The sequence below is a fragment of the Littorina saxatilis genome, linkage group LG12, assembly GCF_037325665.1.
Source record: "Littorina saxatilis isolate snail1 linkage group LG12, US_GU_Lsax_2.0, whole genome shotgun sequence".
Lineage (NCBI taxonomy): Eukaryota > Metazoa > Mollusca > Gastropoda > Littorinimorpha > Littorinidae > Littorina > Littorina saxatilis.
In genome coordinates this window covers 3403494-3429271 of record NC_090256.1, presented here as the reverse complement: position 1 = coordinate 3429271, position 25778 = coordinate 3403494, and the positions used below count along the sequence as shown (strand labels likewise).

At 40.7% G+C, this 25778-nt stretch overlaps 1 protein-coding gene across 8 annotated transcripts in view; it reads left to right on the top strand.

The window, feature by feature from the left end:
- Nucleotides 1-25778, top strand: part of LOC138981071 (insulin-degrading enzyme-like) — a 71401-nt gene that overhangs the window by 14093 nt on the left and 31530 nt on the right. For all 8 annotated transcript variants that reach the window (XM_070353890.1, XM_070353891.1, XM_070353889.1 and 5 more), the window contains exons 3-24: nucleotides 527-603; nucleotides 1002-1028; nucleotides 1372-1475; nucleotides 2140-2309; nucleotides 2876-2998; nucleotides 4953-5065; nucleotides 5389-5478; nucleotides 9949-10021; nucleotides 10582-10674; nucleotides 10906-10997; nucleotides 11410-11490; nucleotides 14028-14131; nucleotides 14309-14411; nucleotides 17643-17738; nucleotides 18259-18285; nucleotides 18560-18642; nucleotides 19137-19281; nucleotides 20309-20419; nucleotides 21663-21783; nucleotides 22833-22924; nucleotides 23366-23477; nucleotides 24458-24625. In XM_070353890.1, coding sequence (XP_070209991.1) covers nucleotides 527-603; nucleotides 1002-1028; nucleotides 1372-1475; nucleotides 2140-2309; nucleotides 2876-2998; nucleotides 4953-5065; nucleotides 5389-5478; nucleotides 9949-10021; nucleotides 10582-10674; nucleotides 10906-10997; nucleotides 11410-11490; nucleotides 14028-14131; nucleotides 14309-14411; nucleotides 17643-17738; nucleotides 18259-18285; nucleotides 18560-18642; nucleotides 19137-19281; nucleotides 20309-20419; nucleotides 21663-21783; nucleotides 22833-22924; nucleotides 23366-23477; nucleotides 24458-24625 — 2205 coding nt within the window. The remainder of the gene's footprint in view (nucleotides 1-526; nucleotides 604-1001; nucleotides 1029-1371; nucleotides 1476-2139; nucleotides 2310-2875; nucleotides 2999-4952; nucleotides 5066-5388; nucleotides 5479-9948; nucleotides 10022-10581; nucleotides 10675-10905; nucleotides 10998-11409; nucleotides 11491-14027; nucleotides 14132-14308; nucleotides 14412-17642; nucleotides 17739-18258; nucleotides 18286-18559; nucleotides 18643-19136; nucleotides 19282-20308; nucleotides 20420-21662; nucleotides 21784-22832; nucleotides 22925-23365; nucleotides 23478-24457; nucleotides 24626-25778) is intronic.

Genomic DNA, 25778 nt, shown 5'->3' with positions numbered 1-25778 from the left:
TTCTGTGTTCGTGGGCTGAAACTCCCACGTACACGTGTTTTTTGCACGAGTGGAATTTTACGTGTATGACCGTTTTTTACCCCGCCATTTAGACAGCCATACGCCGTTTTCGGAGGAATCATGCTGGGTATTTTCGTGTTTCTATAACCCACCGAACTCTGACATGGATTACAGGATCTTTTTCGTGCGCACTTGGTCTTGTGCTTGCGTGTACACACGGGGGTGTTCAGACACCGAGGAGAGTCTGCACACAAAGTTGACTCTGAGAAATAAATCTCTCGCCGAACGTGGGGACGAACTCACGCTGACAGCGGCCAACTGGATACAAATCCAGCGCGCTACCGACTGAGCTACATCCCCGCCCCAGTGGTCTTGTAAGTTGACAGACACACAAACACTTATGATACAAAAAAAAAACAACTTATCTCAAAACCGTTGGTGAAACTCGCTTGCACATCTGCTCTATTAGGAAGACTGCTCGGGAATTCACAAGTAATGAGAGGCAACATCTTTCTTTTTTCACCAGGATCCTTGAAGGACCCAGTTGAGGTTCCAGGACTTGCTCACTTTTGTGAACACATGCTTTTCCTGGGTACTAAAAAGGTATTGTTGTTTCCTTTCATTCAACAGCATAAACTTTAAAATGTTCTTTGGTCGTGAGGAACTCGCTGTTATAGGGTTCAGATTGAGCCCTCGCTGAATATATGTGTCTGCACTTAATGCTGCTGTTTTGTTTTGCCATTGAAGAGGTATAGAATAAGCTTAGTTTTCACATTTCTGTTGCTATGGTGTTATATATATATATATCCATGCATTGATTTCATTTATGTCTGCACATTTAACAAAATGAAATAAAGAAATGTTGTATGGATTTGTAGATGACTTGTGCATAACTGTCTCTTTGTTATTTTGTATAATGTCCTGATAAGAGTTATTTAAACAGATCTGATCAATTTTTTTCTTTCAGTATGGTAGTAATTCTCAGTGTATTTATTTTGCAGTATCCAGAGGAAAATGCCTACAGCAAGGTGAGAGAATTCATTCATGCTTTTGTTAATAATCACAAATAATCCATTGTAAACATATTATTATGGTATCGTGAGGATTAGTCACTATTACAAGAGTGTTCTGTGAATCGTGTGAACTGCAGTTCTTTCAACAAGAGCCCATTATTATTGAAATGGAAAAGAATGTTGCGGTGATGACTGTGTGGACTACATTGAAATGCTTCAAATATAAAATAAAAGGTCTGGGTTTAAAATGAAAAAACATTTGTTTTTAATGAATGATGAAATGATTGGATAGTGGATACATTGTATTGTGACTCAGACACTTTGATTTTGATCTTATCCATTTTGTTTTTCTGGGCAGTATTTGACTGAGAATGGAGGAAGCTCGAATGCATTCACCTCTCTTGAACACACTAACTACTACTTTGACGTGTCACCAGAGGGTTTGGGTGGTGCTCTGGACAGGTAAGCAATTTAAATCTGCCAATACGTGTATCAGTCTCAACCTTCTGATTGTGCTCTTTTTTTTATAATATAATTAAAAATAATTAAAGAACAACAATTCGGAAAGATCGCCTGATAACAGCTGGCAGATCAGTATAGTTAATAATTTTTTTGTTAACAAGATAACTTCCGGCAGGAATGTCATCAATGATTTTAGCTAGTGCTTGAAGCAGTTGAAATATTGGGGGTTGTGCACAAGTTATCTTAGTATCTTAAATGTGGTCTTTATCTGTATACAAATGTAACTGGTTCATGTTTTAAATAATTATAACAGAACTGGAAATCTGTGAGCTACTTAAATGATTGGAAGTGCACTAGATTCAATAGCTGATACATACAGTTTATCATCAATAAAACATGGTTAGATAAATACTTAGTATATATAGCAAGACTGAGACTTTCTTCTTTCTTTAGCTGATTGCGCATGGAAACCCCCTTTTAAATAAAAATGTTTTAAGGCCACCCCCCCTTTTAAGACTTAGTTAAGTTTGTCAGATTTTCTGCCAATAAGCCTCCTTCCGTTTGAAGACCTGATTTTCTCAGAGTTGTTGAGGCCTCAAAATGGGATTCCAGGCTACTGATTTTTACTCCAATCTTTGTTCTTTTCTTTACCCTGTGGGCACAGATTTGCACAGTTTTTCCTCTGCCCGCTGTTCACATCTGAGGCGACAGACAGGGAGCTGAACGCGGTCCACTCAGAGAATGACCGCAACTTGCAGAGTGATGCGTGGCGGATTTTCCAGCTGGAGAGAAGCCAGTCAAAACCAGACCACGACTTTTGTAAATTTGGCACAGGTGAGCTCATCATATGAGGACAGCAGAAACTTTCTTTTTTTTCTTTAATTTAGGAGAAAGATTTGTTTTTTCTTTTTTTTGTTTATTTTGATTTGTTTTGAAAAAAGACTTCTTGGCAAGAAGGTTTAAATACTCTTATTGTGTGTACATGGTGGTTAAGTTTTTCATTAATGTGTGAAGCTGATTTAGAAGACTAAGAGACGGGCGCAATTGCCTAGTGCATAAGACGCCGTCCTCCCAAGCAGATGGTCGTGGGTTCGAATCCAGGCTGGGCCTGGTGGGTTAAGGGTGAAGATTTTTCCGATCTCGGAGGTAAACTGCCTTATCCTCCTTCATGTGTACACACAAGCACAAGACGAAGTGCGCACAGAAAAGATCTTGTTATCCATGTCAGAGTTCAGTGGGTTATTGGAACAGGAAAATACCTAGCATGCATCCCCCCCAAAGCGGCTGTCTGCATGATGGGGTAAAAACAGTCATACATGTAAAAAACGTGGGATTTTCAGCCAATGAATGAAGGAGAAGACCGAGAACAGAGGCATGCATGGATACATTTTTGCTTGCAGGCAACAAAGACACATTGTCCACAATACCCAAATCAAAGGGAATCGATGTCAGAGATGAGCTGCTGAAATTCCATGACAAGTACTATTCCTCAAACATGATGGGCTTGTCCGTGGTCGGCAAAGGTGGGTGCATGTGTGTGTGTGTGTGTGTGTGTGTGTGTGTGTGTGTGTGTGTGTGTGTGTGTGTGTGTGTGTGTGCGTGTGTGTGGGTGCTTGCATGGGTGCATGCATACATGAATTGTGTATGCATGGGTGTATGTGCTTGTGTGCCTATATGTGGGACATGTTACATCTGAAAACTCATTTTATGCTGGCTAGTTCTTTGAACCCTTGGACATTTTTAAAATTTTTTTAAGGAACATCCAACTTTTACATGAGCAGTCTTCTGTAAGCTTCTCGCCATTACATTCTGCTGGCAGTACATGTACAGTGTAAATCCCTGTTACCACCTCTCCATTACATTCTGCTAGCAGTACACGTAGAGTGTAAATCCCTGTTACCACCTCTCCATTACATTCTGCTAGCAGTACACGTAGAGTGTAAATCCCTGTTACCGCCTCTCCATTACATCCTGCTAGCAGTACATGTAGAGTGTAAATCCCTGTTACCGCCTCTCCATTACTGTGACATTCTGCTAGCAGTACATGTAGAGTGTAAATCCCTGTTACCACCTCTCCATTACATTCTGCTAGCAGTACATGTAGAGTGTAAATCCCTGTTACCGCCTCTCCATTACATCCTGCTAGCAGTACATGTAGAGTGTAAATCCCTGTTACCGCCTCTCCATTACATTCTGCTAGCAGTACACGTAGAGTGTAAATCCCTGTTACCGCCTCTCCATTACATTCTGCTAGCAGTACATGTAGAGTGTAAATCCCTGTTACCGCCTCTCCATTACATTCTGCTAGCAGTACATGTAGAGTGTAAATCCCTGTTACCGCCTCTCCATTACTGTGACATTCTGCTAGCAGTACATGTAGAGTGTAAATCCCTGTTACCACCTCTCCATTACATTCTGCTAGCAGTACATGTAGAGTGTAAATCCCTGTTACCGCCTCTCCATTACATCCTGCTAGCAGTACATGTAGAGTGTAAATCCCTGTTACCGCCTCTCCATTACATCCTGCTAGCAGTACATGTAGAGTGTAAATCCCTGTTACCGCCTCTCCATTACATTCTGCTAGCAGTACATGTAGAGTGTAAATCCCTGTTACCGCCTCTCCATTACTGTGACATTCTGCTAGCAGTACATGTAGAGTGTAAATCCCTGTTACCGCCTCTCCATTACTGTGACATTCTGCTAGCAGTACATGTACAGTGTAAATCCCTGTTACCACCTCTCCATTACATTCTGCTAGCAGTACATGTACAGTGTAAATCCCTGTTACCGCCTCTCCATTACATTCTGCTAGCAGTACATGTAGAGTGTAAATCCCTGTTACCGCCTCTCCATTACATTCTGCTAGCAGTACATGTAGAGTGTAAATCCCTGTTACCGCCTCTCCATTACTGTGACATTCTGCTAGCAGTACATGTAGAGTGTAAATCCCTGTTATCACCTCTCCATTACATTCTGCTAGCAGTACATGTAGAGTGTAAATCCCTGTTACCGCCTCTCCATTACATTCTGCTAGCAGTACATGTAGAGTGTAAATCCCTGTTACCGCCTCTCCATTACATTCTGCTAGCAGTACATGTACAGTGTAAATCCCTGTTACCACCTCTCCATTACATTCTGCTAGCAGTACATGTAGAGTGTAAATCCCTGTTACCACCTCTCCATTACATCCTGCTAGCAGTACATGTAGAGTGTAAATCCCTGTTACCACCTCTCCATTACATTCTGCTAGCAGTACATGTAGAGTGTAAATCCCTGTTACCGCCTCTCCATTACATTCTGCTAGCAGTACATGTAGAGTGTAAATCCCTGTTACCACCTCTCCATTACATTCTGCTAGCAGTACATGTAGAGTGTAAATCCCTGTTACCACCTCTCCATTACATTCTGCTAGCAGGTCACTTTAGTACCTCTTTGTTACTGAATGCTGAATAAGTTGCACATTATGTTACATTGCAGAGTCACTCGATGAGTTGACAGAGATGGTGGTACCACTGTTCTGTGGTGTGGAGAACAAAAACACTGCCGTCCCTGAGTGGCCCATTCCACCATACGGACCTCAACACAAAAAGGTTTAACATCTCACTTATATAGAGGGCAAGCAGCAAGTAAACAACCAAGTAAACAATTTTAGTCACACAAAACAAACGTTAATATGGGTCACGCACTGTCCCTTGCGTTGTTTGTCTGCATATTTTAGAGACTGATGGTTTGACTTCTTTGGTCAAAACTGCCTAAAGCTTTGTTTATGCATTTTCGGATACATGTATTTGAAGTAGTTTCTGTTTCAGTGGAAAATTGTTAGTTGTGTACTGAAAAATAGTCCTTTTATGCATTGTTGTTAGTTGACATTGAAAGTCAGCAGTTTTTGAAAAATGTGTTTGTGTGTTTTCAGAAAACAACAAAAGTGGTGCCGGTGAAGGACTATCGAGAGCTGACTGGGTCCTGGTGCATTCCAGACCTTCACCCCTACTACAAAGCAAACGTGAGTCATGTTTTTGTTGTTCTGATTTAAACATAACTTAAACAAACATCAATCTGAAAGTCAAATATGTAAGAGAACCCCCCTCCCCCCAATGAATAGAAGAAACTGCATTGCCATTATATGTCTCAGTGACACATTAGTTTGTTATGTTTGGATCATGTATTTCCTGAAGATTATGATAAGATTCATTGTGTAGGTCATTGACAGAATGAACACTGAAATCCTCTGCAGCCTAGCTATACCATCTTTGGAAAGAACAAATTGAAACCCCATCCCCTAAATAACAATTGCTACTAGGAGCAGCCAATTGCAACATAAATGATGACTTACTTGACTTATTCCTGTAGACTCCCTGTGGAGCATAGGCCCGCACACATAAATGATGACTTGGGCTTAATTTTTACAAGTAGGTAGCTCTGAGGTTTCGATCAAACAGAATGGTTTCTCATAAAAGATACAGCTTATGCTCATAGTCATACTCACATGACATGCACAGGCTCACACTGTGTTTTGTTCTGATAGTGTTAAGCCTACTTCTGTCTGTTTTGATAGTGTTAAGCTTACTTCTGTCTGTTTTGATAGTGTTAAGCTTACTTCTGTCTGTTTTGATAGTGTTAAGCTTACTTCTGTCTGTTTTGATAGTGTTAAGCCTACTTCTGTCTAGTGTTAAGCCTACTTCTGTCTGTTTTGATAGTGTTAAGCTTACTTCTGTCTGTTTTGATAGTGTTAAGCTTACTTCTGTCTGTTTTGATAGTGTTAAGCTTACTTCTGTCTGTTTTGATAGTGTTAAGCCTACTTCTGTCTGTTTTGATAGTGTTAAGCTTACTTCTGTCTGTTTTGATAGTGTTAAGCCTACTTCTGTCTAGTGTTAAGCCTACTTCTGTCTGTTTTGATAGTGTTAAGCTTACTTCTGTCTGTTTTGATAGTGTTAAGCTTACTTCTGTCTGTTTTGATAGTGTTAAGCTTACTTCTGTCTGTTTTGATAGTGTTAAGCCTACTTCTGTCTGTTTTGATAGTGTTAAGCCTACTTCTGTCTGTTTTGATAGTGTTAAGCTTACTTCTGTCTGTTTTGATAGTGTTAAGCCTACTTCTGTCTGTTTTGATAGTGTTAAGCTTACTTCTGTCTGTTTTGATAGTGTTAAGCCTACTTCTGTCTGTTTTGATAGTGTTAAGCCTACTTCTGTCTGTTTTGATAGTGTTAAGCCTACTTCTGTCTGTTTTGATAGTGTTAAGCCTACTTCTGTCTGTTTTGATAGTGTTAAGCCTACTTCTGTCTGTTTTGATAGTGTTAAGCTTACTTCTGTCTGTTTTGATAGTGTTAAGCCTACTTCTGTCTAGTGTTAAGCCTACTTCTGTCTGTTTTGATAGTGTTAAGCTTACTTCTGTCTGTTTTGATAGTGTTAAGCTTACTTCTGTCTGTTTTGATAGTGTTAAGCTTACTTCTGTCTGTTTTGATAGTGTTAAGCCTACTTCTGTCTGTTTTGATAGTGTTAAGCCTACTTCTGTCTGTTTTGATAGTGTTAAGCTTACTTCTGTCTGTTTTGATAGTGTTAAGCCTACTTCTGTCTGTTTTGATAGTGTTAAGCTTACTTCTGTCTGTTTTGATAGTGTTAAGCCTACTTCTGTCTGTTTTGATAGTGTTAAGCCTACTTCTGTCTGTTTTGATAGTGTTAAGCCTACTTCTGTCTGTTTTGATAGTGTTAAGCCTACTTCTGTCTGTTTTGATAGTGTTAAGCCTACTTCTGTCTGTTTTGATAGTGTTAAGCTTACTTCTGTCTGTTTTGATAGTGTTAAGCCTACTTCTGTCTGTTTTGATAGTGTTAAGCCTACTTCTGTCTGTTTTGATAGTGTTAAGCTTACTTCTGTCTGTTTTGATAGTGTTAAGCTTACTTCTGTCTGTTTTGATAGTGTTAAGCCTACTTCTGTCTAGTGTTAAGCCTACTTCTGTCTGTTTTGATAGTGTTAAGCCTACTTCTGTCTGTTTTGATAGTGTTAAGCCTACTTCTGTCTGTTTTGATAGTGTTAAGCCTACTTCTGTCTGTTTTGATAGTGTTAAGCCTACTTCTGTCTGTTTTGATAGTGTTAAGCCTACTTCTGTCTGTTTTGATAGTGTTAAGCCTACTTCTGTCTGTTTTGATAGTGTTAAGCTTACTTCTGTCTGTTTTGATAGTGTTAAGCTTACTTCTGTCTGTTTTGATAGTGTTAAGCCTACTTCTGTCTGTTTTGATAGTGTTAAGCTTACTTCTGTCTGTTTTGATAGTGTTAAGCTTACTTCTGTCTGTTTTGATAGTGTTAAGCCTACTTCTGTCTGTTTTGATAGTGTTAAGCCTACTTCTGTCTGTTTTGATAGTGTTAAGCCTACTTCTGTCTGTTTTGATAGTGTTAAGCTTACTTCTGTCTGTTTTGATAGTGTTAAGCCTACTTCTGTCTGTTTTGATAGTGTTAAGCCTACTTCTGTCTGTTTTGATAGTGTTAAGCTTACTTCTGTCTGTTTTGATAGTGTTAAGCTTACTTCTGTCTGTTTTGATAGTGTTAAGCCTACTTCTGTCTGTTTTGATAGTGTTAAGCCTACTTCTGTCTGTTTTGATAGTGTTAAGCTTACTTCTGTCTGTTTTGATAGTGTTAAGCCTACTTCTGTCTGTTTTGATAGTGTTAAGCTTACTTCTGTCTGTTTTGATAGTGTTAAGCCTACTTCTGTCTGTTTTGATAGTGTTAAGCCTACTTCTGTCTGTTTTGATAGTGTTAAGCCTACTTCTGTCTGTTTTGATAGTGTTAAGCCTACTTCTGTCTGTTTTGATAGTGTTAAGCCTACTTCTGTCTGTTTTGATAGTGTTAAGCTTACTTCTGTCTGTTTTGATAGTGTTAAGCCTACTTCTGTCTGTTTTGATAGTGTTAAGCCTACTTCTGTCTGTTTTGATAGTGTTAAGCTTACTTCTGTCTGTTTTGATAGTGTTAAGCCTACTTCTGTCTGTTTTGATAGTGTTAAGCCTACTTCTGTCTGTTTTGATAGTGTTAAGCCTACTTCTGTCTGTTTTGATAGTGTTAAGCCTACTTCTGTCTGTTTTGATAGTGTTAAGCTTACTTCTGTCTGTTTTGATAGTGTTAAGCCTACTTCTGTCTGTTTTGATAGTGTTAAGCTTACTTCTGTCTGTTTTGATAGTGTTAAGCCTACTTCTGTCTGTTTTGATAGTGTTAAGCTTACTTCTGTCTGTTTTGATAGTGTTAAGCCTACTTCTGTCTGTTTTGATAGTGTTAAGCCTACTTCTGTCTGTTTTGATAGTGTTAAGCCTACTTCTGTCTGTTTTGATAGTGTTAAGCCTACTTCTGTCTGTTTTGATAGTGTTAAGCCTACTTCTGTCTGTTTTGATAGTGTTAAGCTTACTTCTGTCTGTTTTGATAGTGTTAAGCTTACTTCTGTCTGTTTTGATAGTGTTAAGCTTACTTCTGTCTGTTTTGATAGTGTTAAGCTTACTTCTGTCTGTTTTGATAGTGTTAAGCTTACTTCTGTCTGTTTTGATAGTGTTAAGCTTACTTCTGTCTGTTTTGATAGTGTTAAGCTTACTTCTGTCTGTTTTGATAGTGTTAAGCTTACTTCTGTCTGTTTTGATAGTGTTAAGCCTACTTCTGTCTGTTTTGATAGTGTTAAGCTTACTTCTGTCTGTTTTGATAGTGTTAAGCCTACTTCTGTCTGTTTTGATAGTGTTAAGCCTACTTCTGTCTGTTTTGATAGTGTTAAGCTTACTTCTCTCTGTTTTGATAGTGTTAAGCCTACTTCTGTCTAGTGTTAAGCTTACTTCTGTCTGTTTTGATAGTGTTAAGCTTACTTCTGTCTGTTTTGATAGTGTTAAGCCTACTTCTGTCTGTTTTGATAGTGTTAAGCTTACTTCTGTCTGTTTTGATAGTGTTAAGCCTACTTCTGTCTGTTTTGATAGTGTTAAGCTTACTTCTGTCTGTTTTGATAGTGTTAAGCTTACTTCTGTCTGTTTTGATAGTGTTAAGCTTACTTCTGTCTGTTTTGATAGTGTTAAGCTTACTTCTGTCTGTTTTGATAGTGTTAAGCTTACTTCTGTCTGTTTTGATAGTGTTAAGCTTACTTCTGTCTGTTTTGATAGTGTTAAGCCTACTTCTGTCTGTTTTGATAGTGTTAAGCTTACTTCTGTCTGTTTTGATAGTGTTAAGCTTACTTCTCTCTGTTTTGATAGTGTTAAGCCTACTTCTGTCTGTTTTGATAGTGTTAAGCTTACTTCTGTCTGTTTTGATAGTGTTAAGCCTACTTCTGTCTGTTTTGATAGTGTTAAGCTTACTTCTGTCTGTTTTGATAGTGTTAAGCTTACTTCTCTCTGTTTTGATAGTGTTAAGCCTACTTCTGTCTGTTTTGATAGTGTTAAGCTTACTTCTGTCTGTTTTGATAGTGTTAAGCCTACTTCTGTCTGTTTTGATAGTGTTAAGCTTACTTCTGTCTGTTTTCAGCCTGGTCACTACCTGGGTCACCTGCTTGGTCATGAGGGTCCAGGGAGTCTGCTGTCAGAACTGAAAGCCAGAGGTATGGATACGTTTCAAACGATCAGATGTTTTTCATGTGTACAGATAACTTCATCTGCTCCCAAACTTGACCACCTCATCTCCCTAGTCCCACTCCCACCCCCCCCCCCCCCCCCCCACACACCCCCCAGAAAAAAAAAGAGACAAAATCCAGAGTGTGGCACAACTGATTAAAAGTGCTGGCATTAGCTTGTGCATTACGTGTTGTGGAAACCTTCAGCCAGTGACTTGACAGTATTACAGTTTTGTTCTATTGTGTTAACATGCACTGTTTTGATTGTATTGAGCCTCATACATAATGTTGGTTATTTCCTGATTTAGCCAGACGTGTGAGTTTCATTGTCACACTGATTCAAACGCAAACTTTTATCTCTTTTTTCAGTATTTTTCATGGGGCTGTTTTGAGAGATGGTCAAAATCAGGAATTTTATTTTACTGTTGAACGAAATGATCAAAATTGCATGCCTTATAATTTTGTGTGTGCTGAAGTTGCTTTGACTTTGAACAGTGTGAACTTCTCTCACTACATCAGTGATTGTTTATTTCTGTTGCTGTGTCCAGGTTGGGTGAACACGCTGTGTGGGGGTCAGAAGAACGGAGCAAAAGGATTCGCTTTCTTCACCGTCAATGTCGACCTCACAGAAGAGGGTCAAGGTCAGTGAGCAATTTTATAATGCAGATGACCTTTCTCTTCTTGTCCTTTTGAGAGTGACACATTCAGAATCGGCATTAAACAGAGTGGAAATTACATAATAGTGCATTTGACACAAAACTTGTGGTGCCGTTTCATTTGATTCTTTGTTACTGTGACCTTACAATTAATGGACAAACTCCGGAAATAACTGTTGGATTTGTATAGGTTGTGTTGTGTCTTATACCTTTCAGAGCATGTTGAGGACATCATCACCCTGACCTATGAGTACATCAACATGCTGAAGAAGGAGGGACCTCAGGAATGGGTATTCCAGGAGTGCATGGTACGCACATCTTTACACTCCTTTACATGTTTTTTTGTTTGTATTTTTTGTAGGGGGATGCTAAAAAGCATCAAAGCTTTGTGTGGAAGCAAATTCAGTAGAGAGCGAGGGAGGGAGAGCATAAGTGGGAGGAAGGAAGGGAGGGAGGAGGGGGAGAGAACGGGAGGGAGGGATGGGGGGGGGGGGGGGGGGGGGGGAGAGAAAGAAAGTATGAGTGTGTGTATGCCTGTGCGCGGACATGGAAGTTTCTGTCAAAAGAATATCAAAAGTAGCTGAAAAGAATTTTGACTAAATGTTTTCATTTCTTGCAAAGCTAAATAAAATTCTGTTTATAAACGAGCCTGTGCTCTATTGGAATGTAGTGATTGAGTCTGTTTTAATGTGTTGCTGCATTTGTAAACTCTCTTCAAAGGACCTCAGTACGATGCAGTTTCGCTTCAAGGACAAGGAGAAGCCCAGGAACTACGTCTGCCATCTTTCCAACATGTTGAACGTAAGTGTTGGCAGTGAATATTTCCTTGGGATAATTATGACTGAAAGTCTACTTTGAATTTGTCTGCTGAATCTCTCCTGACCGCGATTTTTTGTAACCAGACTTTGCCTTGAAAGAAACAACTGTCAAATTGCTCAAAAAGGTAGATAGTTTTTCTTTATTTGGGTGTGAATAATGGTAAATGTATCTCACTGCAGAAAAACCTAAATGTTGTAGAACTTAGTGGTTGCACCTGCTGCCTTGGGTAATACAGTAGTGTAAGGAGGAGACTTCAGATGCGAGAGAATAGACGATGTTGGGAAATGGGTCTTGACGATTTTGTTATGCTCCAAGAAAGAATTATATGTCTTGAAGCTGAGGCAAGGGACTAATAATAATGCAGAAAGTGCATATGTCCCAAGTTAACCCTGCTCAGAGCGCTGTGCAATGATATGTCTTGAAGCTGAGGCAAGGTACTAATAATAATGCAGAAAGTGCATGTCCCAAGTTAAACCCTGCTCAGAGCGCTGTGCAATGATATGTCTTGAAGCTGAGGCAAGGTACTAATAATGCAGAAAGTGCATATGTCCCAAGTTAACCCTGCTCAGAGTGCTGTGCAATGATATGTCTTGAAGCTGAGGCAAGGTACTAATAATAATGCAGAAAGTGCATATGTCCCAAGTTAACCCTGCTCAGAGCGCTGTGCAATGATATGTCTTGAAGCTGAGGCAAGGGACTAATAATAATGCAGAAAGTGCATATGTCCCAAGTTAACCCTGCTCAGAGCGCTGTGCAATGATATGTCTTGAAGCTGAGGCAAGGTACTACTAATAATGCAGAAAGTGCATATGTCCCAAGTTAAACCCTGCTCAGAGCGCTGTGCAATGATATGTCTTGAAGCTGAGGCAAGGTACTACTAATAATGCAGAAAGTGCACATGTCCCAAGTTAACCCTGCTCAGAGCGCTGTGCAATGATATGTCTTGAAGCTGAGGCAAGGTACTACTAATAATGCAGAAAGTGCACATGTCCCAAGTTAACCCTGCTCAGAGCGCTGTGCAATGATATGTCTTGAAGCTGAGGCAAGGGACTAATAATAATGCAGAAAGTGCATATGTCCCAAGTTAACCCTGCTCAGAGCGCTGTGCAATGATATGTCTTGAAGCTGAGGCAAGGGACTAATAATAATGCAGAAAGTGCATATGTCCCAAGTTAACCCTGCTCAGAGCGCTGTGCAATGATATGTCTTGAAGCTGAGGCTAGGTACTAATAATAATGCAGAAAGTGCACATGTCCCAAGTTAACCCTGCTCAGAGCGCTGTGCAATCATTGAGGAAAAATCCTAAAAAGATACCATTATTTACAGTGCATTCACACACATATTAATTAATAACACATTGCACATGCACATACATCATAACACACACGCACATACACACATGCGTGCAGAGAGAATTTCCAGTGGAGACCTGCACGTATATAATGCACTCACATCTGCATGATATCAAGCAGACACCATTTTGACATTGTATTTCTAATTCATGCAGATGAAAGTTCATTATTTACTGTAGCGCCAACAGTATGTCCTCTGGTACTTCCCAGTGAACAGTGTATAACTAGTTTGCCTCATCTTCAAGAAATACAACTCTTCCACATTCCATAAAAAACACCCCACAGAGTTAATTTTGGACTTCTAATTTTGTGTCAACACGCGCTGTTGAGACTGATTGAAATGAATTGTAGGTTTATCAGTATATGAACCAAAGCATGTATTTCTTGAGTAATGTAACCCATATATTCTTTCCAACTGCTTGCAGAAATGGAATGCAATTACTTTGGGCACCGGTAGCATGAGTGCTTTAAGTATAATTCTAATAGCCAACTTGCACAATATCCCGCTTGGATAGCTCTCCGGTGCGAAAGATAAGGAAGGTTCACTTCCCTGCGGGCACATTTTTTGCTCGCAAGATTTATCGCTCCTTCCATACATTACAATCACTGATCTAAACAATGGCTACCGAACAGCAGAATTTTCATGCCATTGCAGGTACCAAAGTTGCAAAAATATCTCAAAGAAAGAAAAATACAATATTCAGGATACAAGAAACCGAAGCTAATAAAGTTATTGAACAGACAACGGAGTACCGGGATGGCACGTCATTTTGACGTCGAAGAGAATTCAGCCATCGCTTCACAAGCGCTGGTGTTCTCTGGCTAATGTGTTAAAAAAAAACTTGATCGCCTTTCCTTTGTGTACGGGCCATGCTTGGGTACTTTAAACGAACTTTAGGATTATTCTTGCAGCTAACATTGCTGCAGCCCACTGCTGCACAGTGCAAATTCACCATTTTCAAGGCGAAGTGTCTGCACTGAAACGCAACCTCTCACAGAGCTATCAAAACATGCCCGCAGTTTGAGGCAGATCTCGCAAGACCACGCAAGGCATTGCAGATTTATCGTGCGACTTCGCGGCGCTGGCCGATAGGGCAAGTCGCCTATTGATGATGCCCATGAGAGTTCTTTTGTGACTTTTCAATGTGTACTATTTGTGGTCTGCAGGAGTTCCCCATTGAGGAAGTGCTGAGCGCGCCCTACCTGTTCAATGAGTTCCGTCCAGACGTCATCAATATGATACTGGATCTCCTGACACCAGAAAACATCAGGTACAACACAGTCTTCATGGGGGATATATAGTTTTCACCCTGTTGGTTTGTCTGTCTGTCATTCTGTCTGCACGTTTGTGTAAAATGTTTTAAGCTGTTATTTTGTGCGGTTAAAAGCTGTCTTGTGTGGTAAATTGTGTGCTGCTGTTTGCCTTCATTAGACCATGCTTGTTTCAGGGTGCAAGTGGTTTCCAAAAAGTTTGAAGGGAAGACAGACAAAACTGAGGAATGGTACGGCACGCAGTACAGGGTAGATGACATCCCTGATGAGATTTTGGAGGTAATTTTAAAACGTTATGTGCTGTTAATTTTTCCATGGTTTGAGAGTACCAGTATAAAGAGAGGTAAATTGCATGGTACTGGATAGACCGTCTTTATATTTGTAATCCAATATTTTTTCCAGGCAAAATTGTTAGGAAAAGGTGTTAAGCATTCTCTGTACACTTGTTGACGTTTTTAGCTTTTTGTGTAGGGAGACCTATAGTCGTTTGAACACTTACAAGACTGTTGATAAAAGAGGGAGACTAATGCTGCGTCGCTCAAACGAATAACGTTTTTTTTAGGCGTGACGAAAAAAAGAATAGGGCCGGAGTACGATGATAAATACAAGACTTATTTTACAACCATTGGAAAAATACATACATTTCCGGTGGCGACTCACATAACGAAATCGCTTTTCTCGTGTTTTGAACTTGCCGGTGATACAGCTTGGAGCTGACTACGTCCCACACTTCGCTCTGTGTACATCACGTGACCACCCAAATATCCGCACAACGCAGCATTTTCACAACAAAAACACGTTTATTACACATTTCTATCTACATTTACCACTAAAACACCAAATTGTATACTTTATGTTGCAAGTGAATCGTAATCATAGAAAATAACGTTATCACGAGACAAACAAAGGGAAGACACTCTATCAGTCTATTTTGCAAAGTTTCTCAGAGCGCGTCTGCTTCTCAACTGCTTCGCACGAATCGTGATCTATTTTTGCGGAAACCTCTTGAAAAAATGCAGCCTCAGCGGCTTCGACCTGCAAGATAGTCATTTTTATTTGGAATGTGACGTCCTGTTCTTCGTCAGGTCATGCCTATCTCGAAAACTAAGCGTCGCACAGAACCAGCGTGCTTCAATTAACAGAAATAAATGGATGATCTATTTAAGTTTTTATCATACGTTATTTGTATTGCATGGACAATAAAGAGTCATGTCTTAACTCTTATGTTCACATGGATTGTTTACTTCCTTCTGTTCCTGAAAGAAGAGTTGACATGTAGTTTGTGTTTGTGTTTTTATGACAAAACCAAAAGTGTTGCGTACAGTGGAGCCTACCCTTTTTAGCCCAAAGTTAAAGGCCACCCCTCTTTTAAAATCATACTTTACCAGATTGTCTGTTAATAATGTCTGTAAATTGACCTCCATTTTAAACACTCCCTTCCTTCTGAGACCAGATTGTCTGTTAACTCTTAACGTCCTGTAAGGTTTTTTGCATGTCCCAGTGCAAATCCTATAAGGATTTGGGAAAAAGAGACAACATTTGGGTGTGTTCAATAAAAAAAATCATATTTTCATTGTTTATGGATGGATTTACTTGATATTTTTTTTGACCACTATCATCATCACCACCATCGAAGTCATTCTCCACATTTCTTGCCTCAAACCCGTGAAAAGACGTGTCACTATCACTATCACTCGTCTCCATGTTGAATTTTCAAAGCTAACACAAAAAATCCGAACAAAATCCGTCCACAAAAATCGAAATCACATTCAAAAGTCCTGAGAAAAATCCACCGGCAGCCATGACATGTGCGTCCAAGGACTAAAGCTGTTTTCCAATGCAGGAGAGCATCGCAAGGCAGGTAACTCTTGTTTAATGACACCAGCAGAGAACGAGCGGTATGGCGCGGTATAGGATGATACGGTAACGAGCGGTATGGCGCGGTATAGGATGATACGGTAACGAGCGGTATGGCGCGGTATAGGATGATACGGTAACGAGCGGTATGGCGCGGTATAGGACGTTAAGAGTTAATAATGTCTGTAAATTGACCTCCATTTTAAACACTCCCTGCCTTCCAAGACCTGATTTTCTCAGAGTTGTGGAGGTCTTAAACGGGGGTTCCACTGTTTTGCTTTACATGAGGTGCTGATTGTGTTTTGCTTTTACATGAGGTGCTGATTGTGTTTTGCTTTTACATGAGGTGCTGATTGTGTTTTGCTTTTACATGAGGTGCTGATTGTGTTTGGCTTTTACATGAGGTGCTGATTGTGTTTGGCTTTTACATGAGGTGCTGATTGTGTTTTGCTTTTACATGAGGTGCTGATTGTGTTTGGCTTTTACATGAGGTGCTGATTGTGTTTTGCTTTTACATGAGGTGCTGATTGTGTTTTGCTTTTACATGAGGTGCTGATTGTGTTTGGCTTTACATGAGGTGCTGATTGTGTTTTGCTTTACATGAGGTGCTGATTGTGTTTGGCTTTTACATGAGGTGCTGATTGTGTTTGGCTTTTACATGAGGTGCTGATTGTGTTTTGCTTTTACATGAGGTGCTGATTGTGTTTTGCTTTTACATGAGGTGCTGATTGTGTTTTGCTTTTACATGAGGTGCTGATTGTGTTTTGCTTTACATGAGGTGCTGATTGTGTTTTGCTTTACATGAGGTGCTGATTGTGTTTGGCTTTTACATGAGGTGCTGATTGTGTTTTGCTTTACATGAGGTGCTGATTGTGTTTGGCTTTTACATGAGGTGCTGATTGTGTTTGGCTTTTACATGAGGTGCTGATTGTGTTTTGCTTTTACATGAGGTGCTGATTGTGTTTTGCTTTTACATGAGGTGCTGATTGTGTTTTGCTTTTACATGAGGTGCTGATTGTGTTTTGCTTTACATGAGGTGCTGATTGTGTTTTGCTTTACATGAGGTGCTGATTGTGTTTTGCTTTACATGAGGTGCTGATTGTGTTTTGCTTTACATGAGGTGCTGATTGTGTTTTGCTTTTACATGAGGTGCTGATTGTGTTTTGCTTTTACATGAGGTGCTGATTGTGTTTTGCTTTTACATGAGGTGCTGATTGTGTTTTGCTTTACATGAGGTGCTGATTGTGTTTTGCTTTACATGAGGTGCTGATTGTGTTTTGCTTTTACATGAGGTGCTGATTGTGTTTTGCTTTACATGAGGTGCTGATTGTGTTTTGCTTTTACATGAGGTGCTGATTGTGTTTTGCTTTACATGAGGTGCTGATTGTGTTTTGCTTTTACATGAGGTGCTGATTGTGTTTTGCTTTACATGAGGTGCTGATTGTGTTTTGCTTTACATGAGGTGCTGATTGTGTTTTGCTTTTACATGAGGTGCTGATTGTGTTTTGCTTTACATGAGGTGCTGATTGTGTTTTGCTTTACATGAAGTGCTGATTGTGTTTTGCTTTACATGAGGTGCTGATTGTGTTTTGCTTTTACATGAGGTGCTGATTGTGTTTTGCTTTTACATGAGGTGCTGATTGTGTTTGGCAGGTTTGGAGGAGTTGTGGGGTGCATGAAAACCTGAGGTTACCTGACCGTAACGAGTTCATCCCCACCAACTTTGACCTGGTACCCAGAGAAGCAGAGGTGGGCCTGGAGATTGTTGTTATAAACAATGATAATAGATAATGTTTCTATAGTGCAAGTCCCATTAATATCTCCAAAGGCTTTACACTTACAATACCAAAACATCAAATTTAAAGGAACACAAAAAATGAACCTATAAATCACAGAATAAAACATGCAAGGTTGTGAGAAGTGTTCTCAGCTAAAATGATGCGATCTTTTCATGGCTGATTTCGCCTTGTACATGTTTTTGTACTATTAAAGACAGTCTAGCAATTTTAATTGGTAAACTTAATTTCATTAATGGTCCCTGTCATGTCATTTCCCTCCAGTGAGAGAATACCCCAAAATGGACATGAACGTTGTGTTGCCCGTTAATCTATGAATTGAACCGAAGAATCCCTATCATGGAAGGCCACCAGCAATGCAGGGACATGGTTGGTTGTTCTCATTGGTGTCTTTTCATCGCATGTTTGTGTATCTCTTTACCTTGTTTGCATTAACAGTCGTTGATTTTGAAATGTTATTTTTTCTATTGCAGAATCCTCCTCTTCCAGAAATTATCAGGGTAAGTTCATTGTAGTGTATAATGGTTTTGGTTAGGAAGGGGGAATGGTGTGTGTGTGTGTGTGTGTGTGTGTGTGTGTGTGTGTGTGTGTGTGTGTGTGTGTGCACAAATGTGCATGCATATGTTTATAGAAGTTCTTGAGAGAAAGTAAGACCAAAAAGGAAAACGCCAGTGTGGAACCCTGTCTTTTCCATTTAGGTAAGTACTGCTTTGTCCAAAAAGCTCTTTGTCAATATGTTAAATGCTTTTACTCAACATTTTTATGCACAAACAGGATACGCCTCTCAGTCGCCTGTGGTTCAAACAAGATGACAAGTTCCTCAAACCTAAGGCCTGCATCAGCTTTGACATTCTTAGGTGAGAAAATATTCCTGTGTGCATGCTTATAAAATGTTTGACAAGCTTCAGAATGTATTTTAGGCTGACGCTGCGTATACAAGGAGCCTGTACTTTAGCCACAACAGATTTTCAAGCTCTAGCAACTGTCAGACAATGCTATCACCCTTTCTCAACTATTTGTCTTCAGAAGGCCTAATTGTACAGGTTATCCAGCAGGCAGATGAATTTCATAGTTCATATCTAGAATGTTTCCATAGTGTCTAAGGGAAGAGCTATTGGCCTGATAAGTTTTGAATCAAGAGCTTAAGCCTCATTGCGCATGCAACCTGACCTTCGATATGTGTGGCTTTAAAGTCATCTTTTTGAAATGCATACACAGGGAATGTTACGTCTGACTGACAGCAGTTGAATGACAGCCTCTTATGTCCACTTTATTCTGTAGACGATGTTAACCTATTACAAAATAAAGAGTTGTAAAAAAATACTTGCAACTTGTGATTTTTCATTTGCAGTCCATATGCCTATATTGATCCCCTGCATGCCAACATGAACGTGATGTTCGTGGAACTGTTTAAGGATGCGCTCAATGAGTATGCTTATGCAGCTGAAATTGCTGGCCTGGGCTACAGTCTTTCTTCTTCTCTCTACGGCATCAGTGTGAGTTCTGTGATTTTTCTTCTTCTTTTTAGTTATCTAATTAAGTAAGTATTTCATGTCTGTCTCTATTTTGCAGTGCAAGACTTTTTTTTAATCTGTTTTCTTTTGTTTGTTTGATTGCTTGTTGGCACATTCACATCTGTATTTTATTTGTCACATTTTATTTGGAAGGGTACATGTAGTAGTCTAGGGAGCACATGAGTCCAATCCACAGGTCCCGCCCACCTCGAGTCTAGTGCCTGTGGGGGAGTGGAGGGACCGCACTGTCAAGAGGCCAACCGTTGGTTTCAACAAAGATCTGTACACTATCTCTGGTTTACAACAATCCCTTCCGGAAGGTTGTTGTTAAAACCAACTTCGAGTTCTCGTTTAAAGTGCCGTACAAAAAGCAATCCACGAAAAGATATATGGCGGGGATATCACGAAAAAAGCGAAAACACTACAAGAAGCAAGAGCTATGCGTCAGAAAGTCGCTGAATGAGTAACACGCACTCATGGTGAGATATAGTTGGCTGCTGATGTGGTGTGCTTGGGTTTCTTGATCGTTCGACTTGTGTACATCTGTACAGGTATTAACTGGCCAACGGTAGTAACTGGACAGCAGTGGGCAAGTAAGGACTTCTCCCTGAACGACCGCTTTTTGCCGATGCGCGCTGTTTAAAGCGTCCCGTACACAGGTCTCATATTGTAGCCGTCGCTAGGCTCATGCCCAAGGAATAATGCTGTAAAAAATCTGTAAGGCTGGCGAGCCGAATTCTCACACTGCACCGTCGGTGAAGAAACTGCCAATCTACTGTCTTCGTCCCCACGATATTGCCGCGACAGTTTGTAATCGCCTTATAGGCGACCTCTTTCTCTTTTCTTCCCTTTTCTTCGCTTTTCTGTCGGTCCCGGATAGTCAAATGGACTGTAGGGACGTTAAAAGTAAAGACAATAACTTTTCTCTTTGCTGTGCTAGAACATGGATAAAGAGAGAGACAGTTGCGGTGATCTGAACATGATCTGTGGGTTTGTTTTCACTGCACAGTTTGAGGTGAAGGGGTACAGTGACAAGCTGGAGATTCTCCTGAAGAGGATCCTGGAGCGCCTGACTGCCTTCACCATCAGCCCTCAGCGCTTTGATATAATCAAAGAGGCGGTGAGTAACGGTTGCTTCTTCTTCTCCTGCTTTCCTGAGCATTTTTGTATTTTACTCTCATGGTCCTTTTATGGAAAGAGTTTTGATTAACACATCGTTTGTCACCCTGCCCCAAGGGCAGCATGACACCGTCTTTTGATTAACACATCGTTTGTCACCCTGCCCCAAGGGCAGCATGACACCGTCTTTTGATTAACACATCGTTTGTCACCCTGCCCCAAGGGCAGCATGACACCGTCTTTTGATTAACACATCGTTTGTCACCCTGCCCCCAGGGCAGCATGACACCGTCTTTTGATTAACACATCGTTTGTCACCCTGCCCCCAGGGCAGCATGACACCGTCTTTTGATTAACACATCGTTTGTCACCCTGCCCCAAGGGCAGCATGACACCGTCTTTTGATTAACACATCGTTTGTCACCCTGCCCCAAGGGCAGCATGACACCGTCTTTTGATTAACACATCGTTTGTCACCCTGCCCCAAGGGCAGCATGACACCGTCTTTTGATTAACACATCGTTTGTCACCCTGCCCCAAGGGCAGCATGACACCTTCTTTTGATTAACACATCGTTTGTCACCCTGCCCCAAGGGCAGCATGACACCGTCTTTTGATTAACACATCGTTTGTCACCCTGCCCCAAGGGCAGCATGACACCGTCTTTTGATTAACACATCGTTTGTCACCCTGCCCCAAGGGCAGCATGACACCTTCTTTTGATTAACACATCGTTTGTCACCCTGCCCCAAGGGCAGCATGACACCTTCTTTGGGTGTGTGTGTGCTAGGTTTCTGTCTGTTTCCAAGGCCCTTGATTTACTCTTTCGCCAGATAAATCTGTTGTAGAATAGACGAATTCCGGAAAGTTTCCCCACGGGACATTATTTCCCACGTGACATTGTAAGCCAGTCACTAGCGAGAGGGCGTGTCTCAAGCGTACAGGAAGCACCTAGTCATTTTTGTCTGCGCAAACTCAGCTGCATACTTTTTTTTCTTCTTTTTTTAATTCGTTTTATTTTTATATGACATCATAAGTTTGCATTAAGTTAGCCATGCTTTCCTCACCAAACCAATTGTCTCAGAACATGCACATTTGTCACGTAAACATTACTTAGTTTTTTTTGTTTCTGTCTTTTACAGTATGAGCAAGGGTTGAGCAATTTCTGAGCAGAGTGTGACATGCACATACTCGCGTAAACATGACTTAGTTTGTGTTTTTTAAAACTTTTTCGTCTTTTACAGTACGAGCGAGGGTTGAAAAATTTCCGAGCAGAGCAACCACACCAGCATGCAGTGTACTACACCACGGTCATCATGTCGGAGGTGGTGTGGACCAAGGATGAACTGCTATCAGCTCTGGAAGGTGAGACTGACAGGCTTCTTGCACGCTGCCCTGCACACTATAATACTGATAATAATGATAATAGTTATAATAACAATAATGCATAATGTTTATAAAGTGCGTATATCCAGGGTTAGATCCTGCTCAAAGCGCTGTACGATCATTGATCACTTTGATGTTTAGCTTCCCCCCGGCGGGTTAGGGGGAAGAATTTACCCGATGCTCCCCAGCATGTCGTAAGAGGCGACTAACGGATTCTGTTTCTCCTTTTACCCTTGTTAAGTGTTTCTTGTATAGGATATAGTCAATGTTTGTAAAGATTTTAGTCAAGCAGTATGTAAGAAATGTTAAGTCCTTTGTACTGGAAACTTGCATTCTCCCAGTAAGGTCATATATTGTACTACGTTGCAAGCCCCTGGAGCAATTTTTTTATTAGTGCTTTTGTGAACAAGAAACAATTAACAAGTGGCTCTATCCCATCTCCCCCCCCCTTTCCCCGTCGCGATATAACCTTCGTGGTTGAAAACGACGTTAAACACCAAATAAAGAAACAAATAAAGAAAGATGTTTAGCTTGCTACATGTACTCCTTTTTGACATTCATTCATTTCATTTATATCGTATTACACAAATCAAGTCCTTGTGGGTGTTAGTTTTTACCCGTGGACAATAACTTTTGTAATTAGCCATCCTTTCATTTTAATTTCACACGTTATCATTCCATTGCTGGAACATTCTGGTGGCTTCCTCCTAGTGGAAAGCTAACAGCAACAAAAGTCGTGCTACCCAGGTGTTTCATGTTTATTTATTTTTTTATTATTTTTTTTTTAAATCTTTTTTATTTTTTATTTTTTTATTTTTTTTATTTTTTTATTTTTTTTATTGTGTTTCATGTTTAGGTGTAATCAGCCACCTACACATCTTGTCTTTTATGATGACTTGTCACAACTGCAATAAGCAAGTGTTGTCGATGGTCCCAAACTGCTCTCCTAAACAGGTTTATGTGCAGAAGTTTGTGTGTTTGGTGCGGTAGGAAGACCATTGATGATTTGCTTTTGTTGTGTTGTTCAGATGTGACAGCAGAGAAGCTGCAAGCCTTCATCCCCCAACTGTTGTCGCTGCTGTATGTTGAGGGCCTCATCTATGGCAACGTCACCAAGCAGGTACATGTTTATTCCTCAAGTCTCGCTGATTCATTTTGGGTGTCTAAGAAGGTTAAGGTGGTCACGAAAGCAAGGAATTTGCTTTAGAGGTGACCTTCTTCTTCTGCGTTCATGGGCTGAAACTCCCATGCACACTCGTGTTTTTTGCACGAGTGGATTTTTACGTGTATGACCGTTTTTACCCCTCCATATAGGCAGCCTTACGCCGCTTTCGGAGGAATCATGATGGGTATTTTCGTGTTTCTATAACCCACCGAACTCTGACATGGATTACAGGATCTTTTCCGTGCGCACTTGGTCTTGTGCTTGCGCGTACACACGAAGGGGGGTAAGGCACTAGCAGGTCTGCACATAAGTTGACATTTGGAGATCGGAAAAATCTCCACCCTTAACCCACCACAATGATTGTACGGGTAAACATTCTGATTTTTTTCTTCTCAGAAAGCAGCGGAGATTGTGACAATGCTGGAAGACATCCTGAAGGAGAACTGCAAAACAAAACCATTGGTTCCCAGTCTACACCGCAGACACAGAGAGGTTCAGCTACCTGACGGTAAACTTTATTTGAACACCCCCCGACCCCCCTCGTTTGGTACTTTCAGAGACCCAGAAGTAGTGAGGGAGTAAAGGTTGTTCTTGCGATTCAGTGCAGGATAAATGCATTTGCGTTGACTTATGCAGGAAACGTTTGACACTTTTTCTGACAGTCATCTTTTGTACCTTGTTTGTGAAATATTTTGATAAAGTGCAGTTGTAAACAATGGATGTGAAATCAGAAGAGTCTGAAACATACAAACAAAATTAAATTTGACAAATATTTCCCCCCATAATTTTGCATCTGATTCAACACATAGTATGAGAATAAATGGAGAGTATCATACTAATCGATATGTTCAGACAGGAGAAAAGAAAATACAATCAATGTAAGATTTTTTGCTTCTGACCAGCTGGCGAAGTTACTGAGACAACTCCAAAATTGTATGGTAGTTTCAACGATGTGCTCAGTTTAGTTGTTAATCTAATTCAGAAAATATTGTGTGAAAGTGGGAGACGTATGCTGTATGCACACATTGGCACAAAACAAGAGCTCATTGAGCACAATATTCATAATATTCATGATAGTTCCAAATCCCAGTGAAATGGATCTCGTCATACAGAAATGAGGAGCACGATGAAAGGGACATAACTCACTATGTAATTCATTGATTGTTGTGTATTGGTACTGCCCCTTGGATTGTAAAGCCAGTGGACGGGATTGTGCTGTCATTTTTCAGCCTACAAGATGTATCTATTTTACTCCTATCCAACTAAATCATCTTTTCTGACTCTAATGCCTTTTATGTTACTGATTAATATGTTTCAGACACACACATATCACACACACCCACCCACACACACACACACACACACACACACACACACACACACACACACGCACACACGCACACACACACACACACGTCTGCAGGCAGCTTCCAGGTTTTCATTCCCCCAGTTGTTATGCGAAGTGCAATTGTGTTCTATCTGTATCAGGTTGCTACTACATGCACAAGGAGAAGAACGACGTACACAACAGCTCCAGTATAGAGATGTTTTACCAGTGTGGCCTGCAGAACACAGAGAGGAACGTTCTGCTTGAACTGACCTGTCAGGCTATCAGCGAACAGTGTTTCAACATTCTGCGCACACAAGAACAGCTTGGTAAGGGCTCAACTTTTATTTGTGCTTATATTTTGTACTAGATCAATACCCGCTTCACTGGGTACGGCTTCGCCGGGTACGGCTTCGCCGGGAAGAAGTTGAGCCGAATACCCGGCGCACCGGGGACCTGGCTTTGCCGGGTGTAGCCGGCGCACCGCACGAAGGAAGGGAGATAAACGCGCAAAACACTGGAGAAGAGTAAAAATAGTATAACAGGAATATGGATTGAGCGTTGTCGACAGTGACCTTCTAAAAATAGAAACAGGAATATGGATTGACGCCACACGAAGGAAGGGAGATAAACGCTGAAAACACTGGAGAAGATAAGGAAGAGTTACTGGGAATGGATCCAGAGAAAAACCAAAATCGGTTCAGCGCTGCGCGCTGAGAGCTCGTGTTGAAATATCTCATCGAGCAGGTTGTGTCTGGGGTGTACCTGAATATGGCCACCAAATTTGAAACAGATCCATCGAGAACCTTGGGCGTGCATCGCGGACACACACACACACACACACAGACACAAGTCGTATATATATATACTAGAGGAATACCCGGCTTCGCCGGGGTGAATCGCGAGACAGAGACAGACAGCGTGGCGGTTCATCACAATCACCTCTGCAGGCGAAGTCCTGTCAAACGGGATTGAGAATTTTAGAGCTTATTTCTTAGCCCTATATTATCTGTTGTGGCTTCTCAAATGCCAGAACATACAGACAGACAAAAGCCGCTAGACCCCATCACAAACAGAACTCTACAATCCACAGGTTTTTGCCCACACACACACACACAAACACACACACAGAGAAGCCGTATATATATATATATATGTATATCTATATCTATAAATATATAGAGATAGGTGAGAGTGTATTTTTCGCGTGGCTATAAATTGATTCGACCTTTTCACTTTGACAGTAAGAACAACTTACGGGTGCAAGGGAAGCGTTCTGGACAGCGCAGTGACATTCTAAAAATAGTTACTCAGAAACGGGAATTTGGGGTGAACGGCGCGAGACAGAGACAGACAGCGTGGCGGTTCACCACAATCACCTTTGAAGGCGAAGTCCTGTCAAACGGGATTGAGAATTTTAGAGCTTATTTCTTGGCCCTATATTATCTGCTGTGGCTTCTCACATGCCAGAACATACAGACA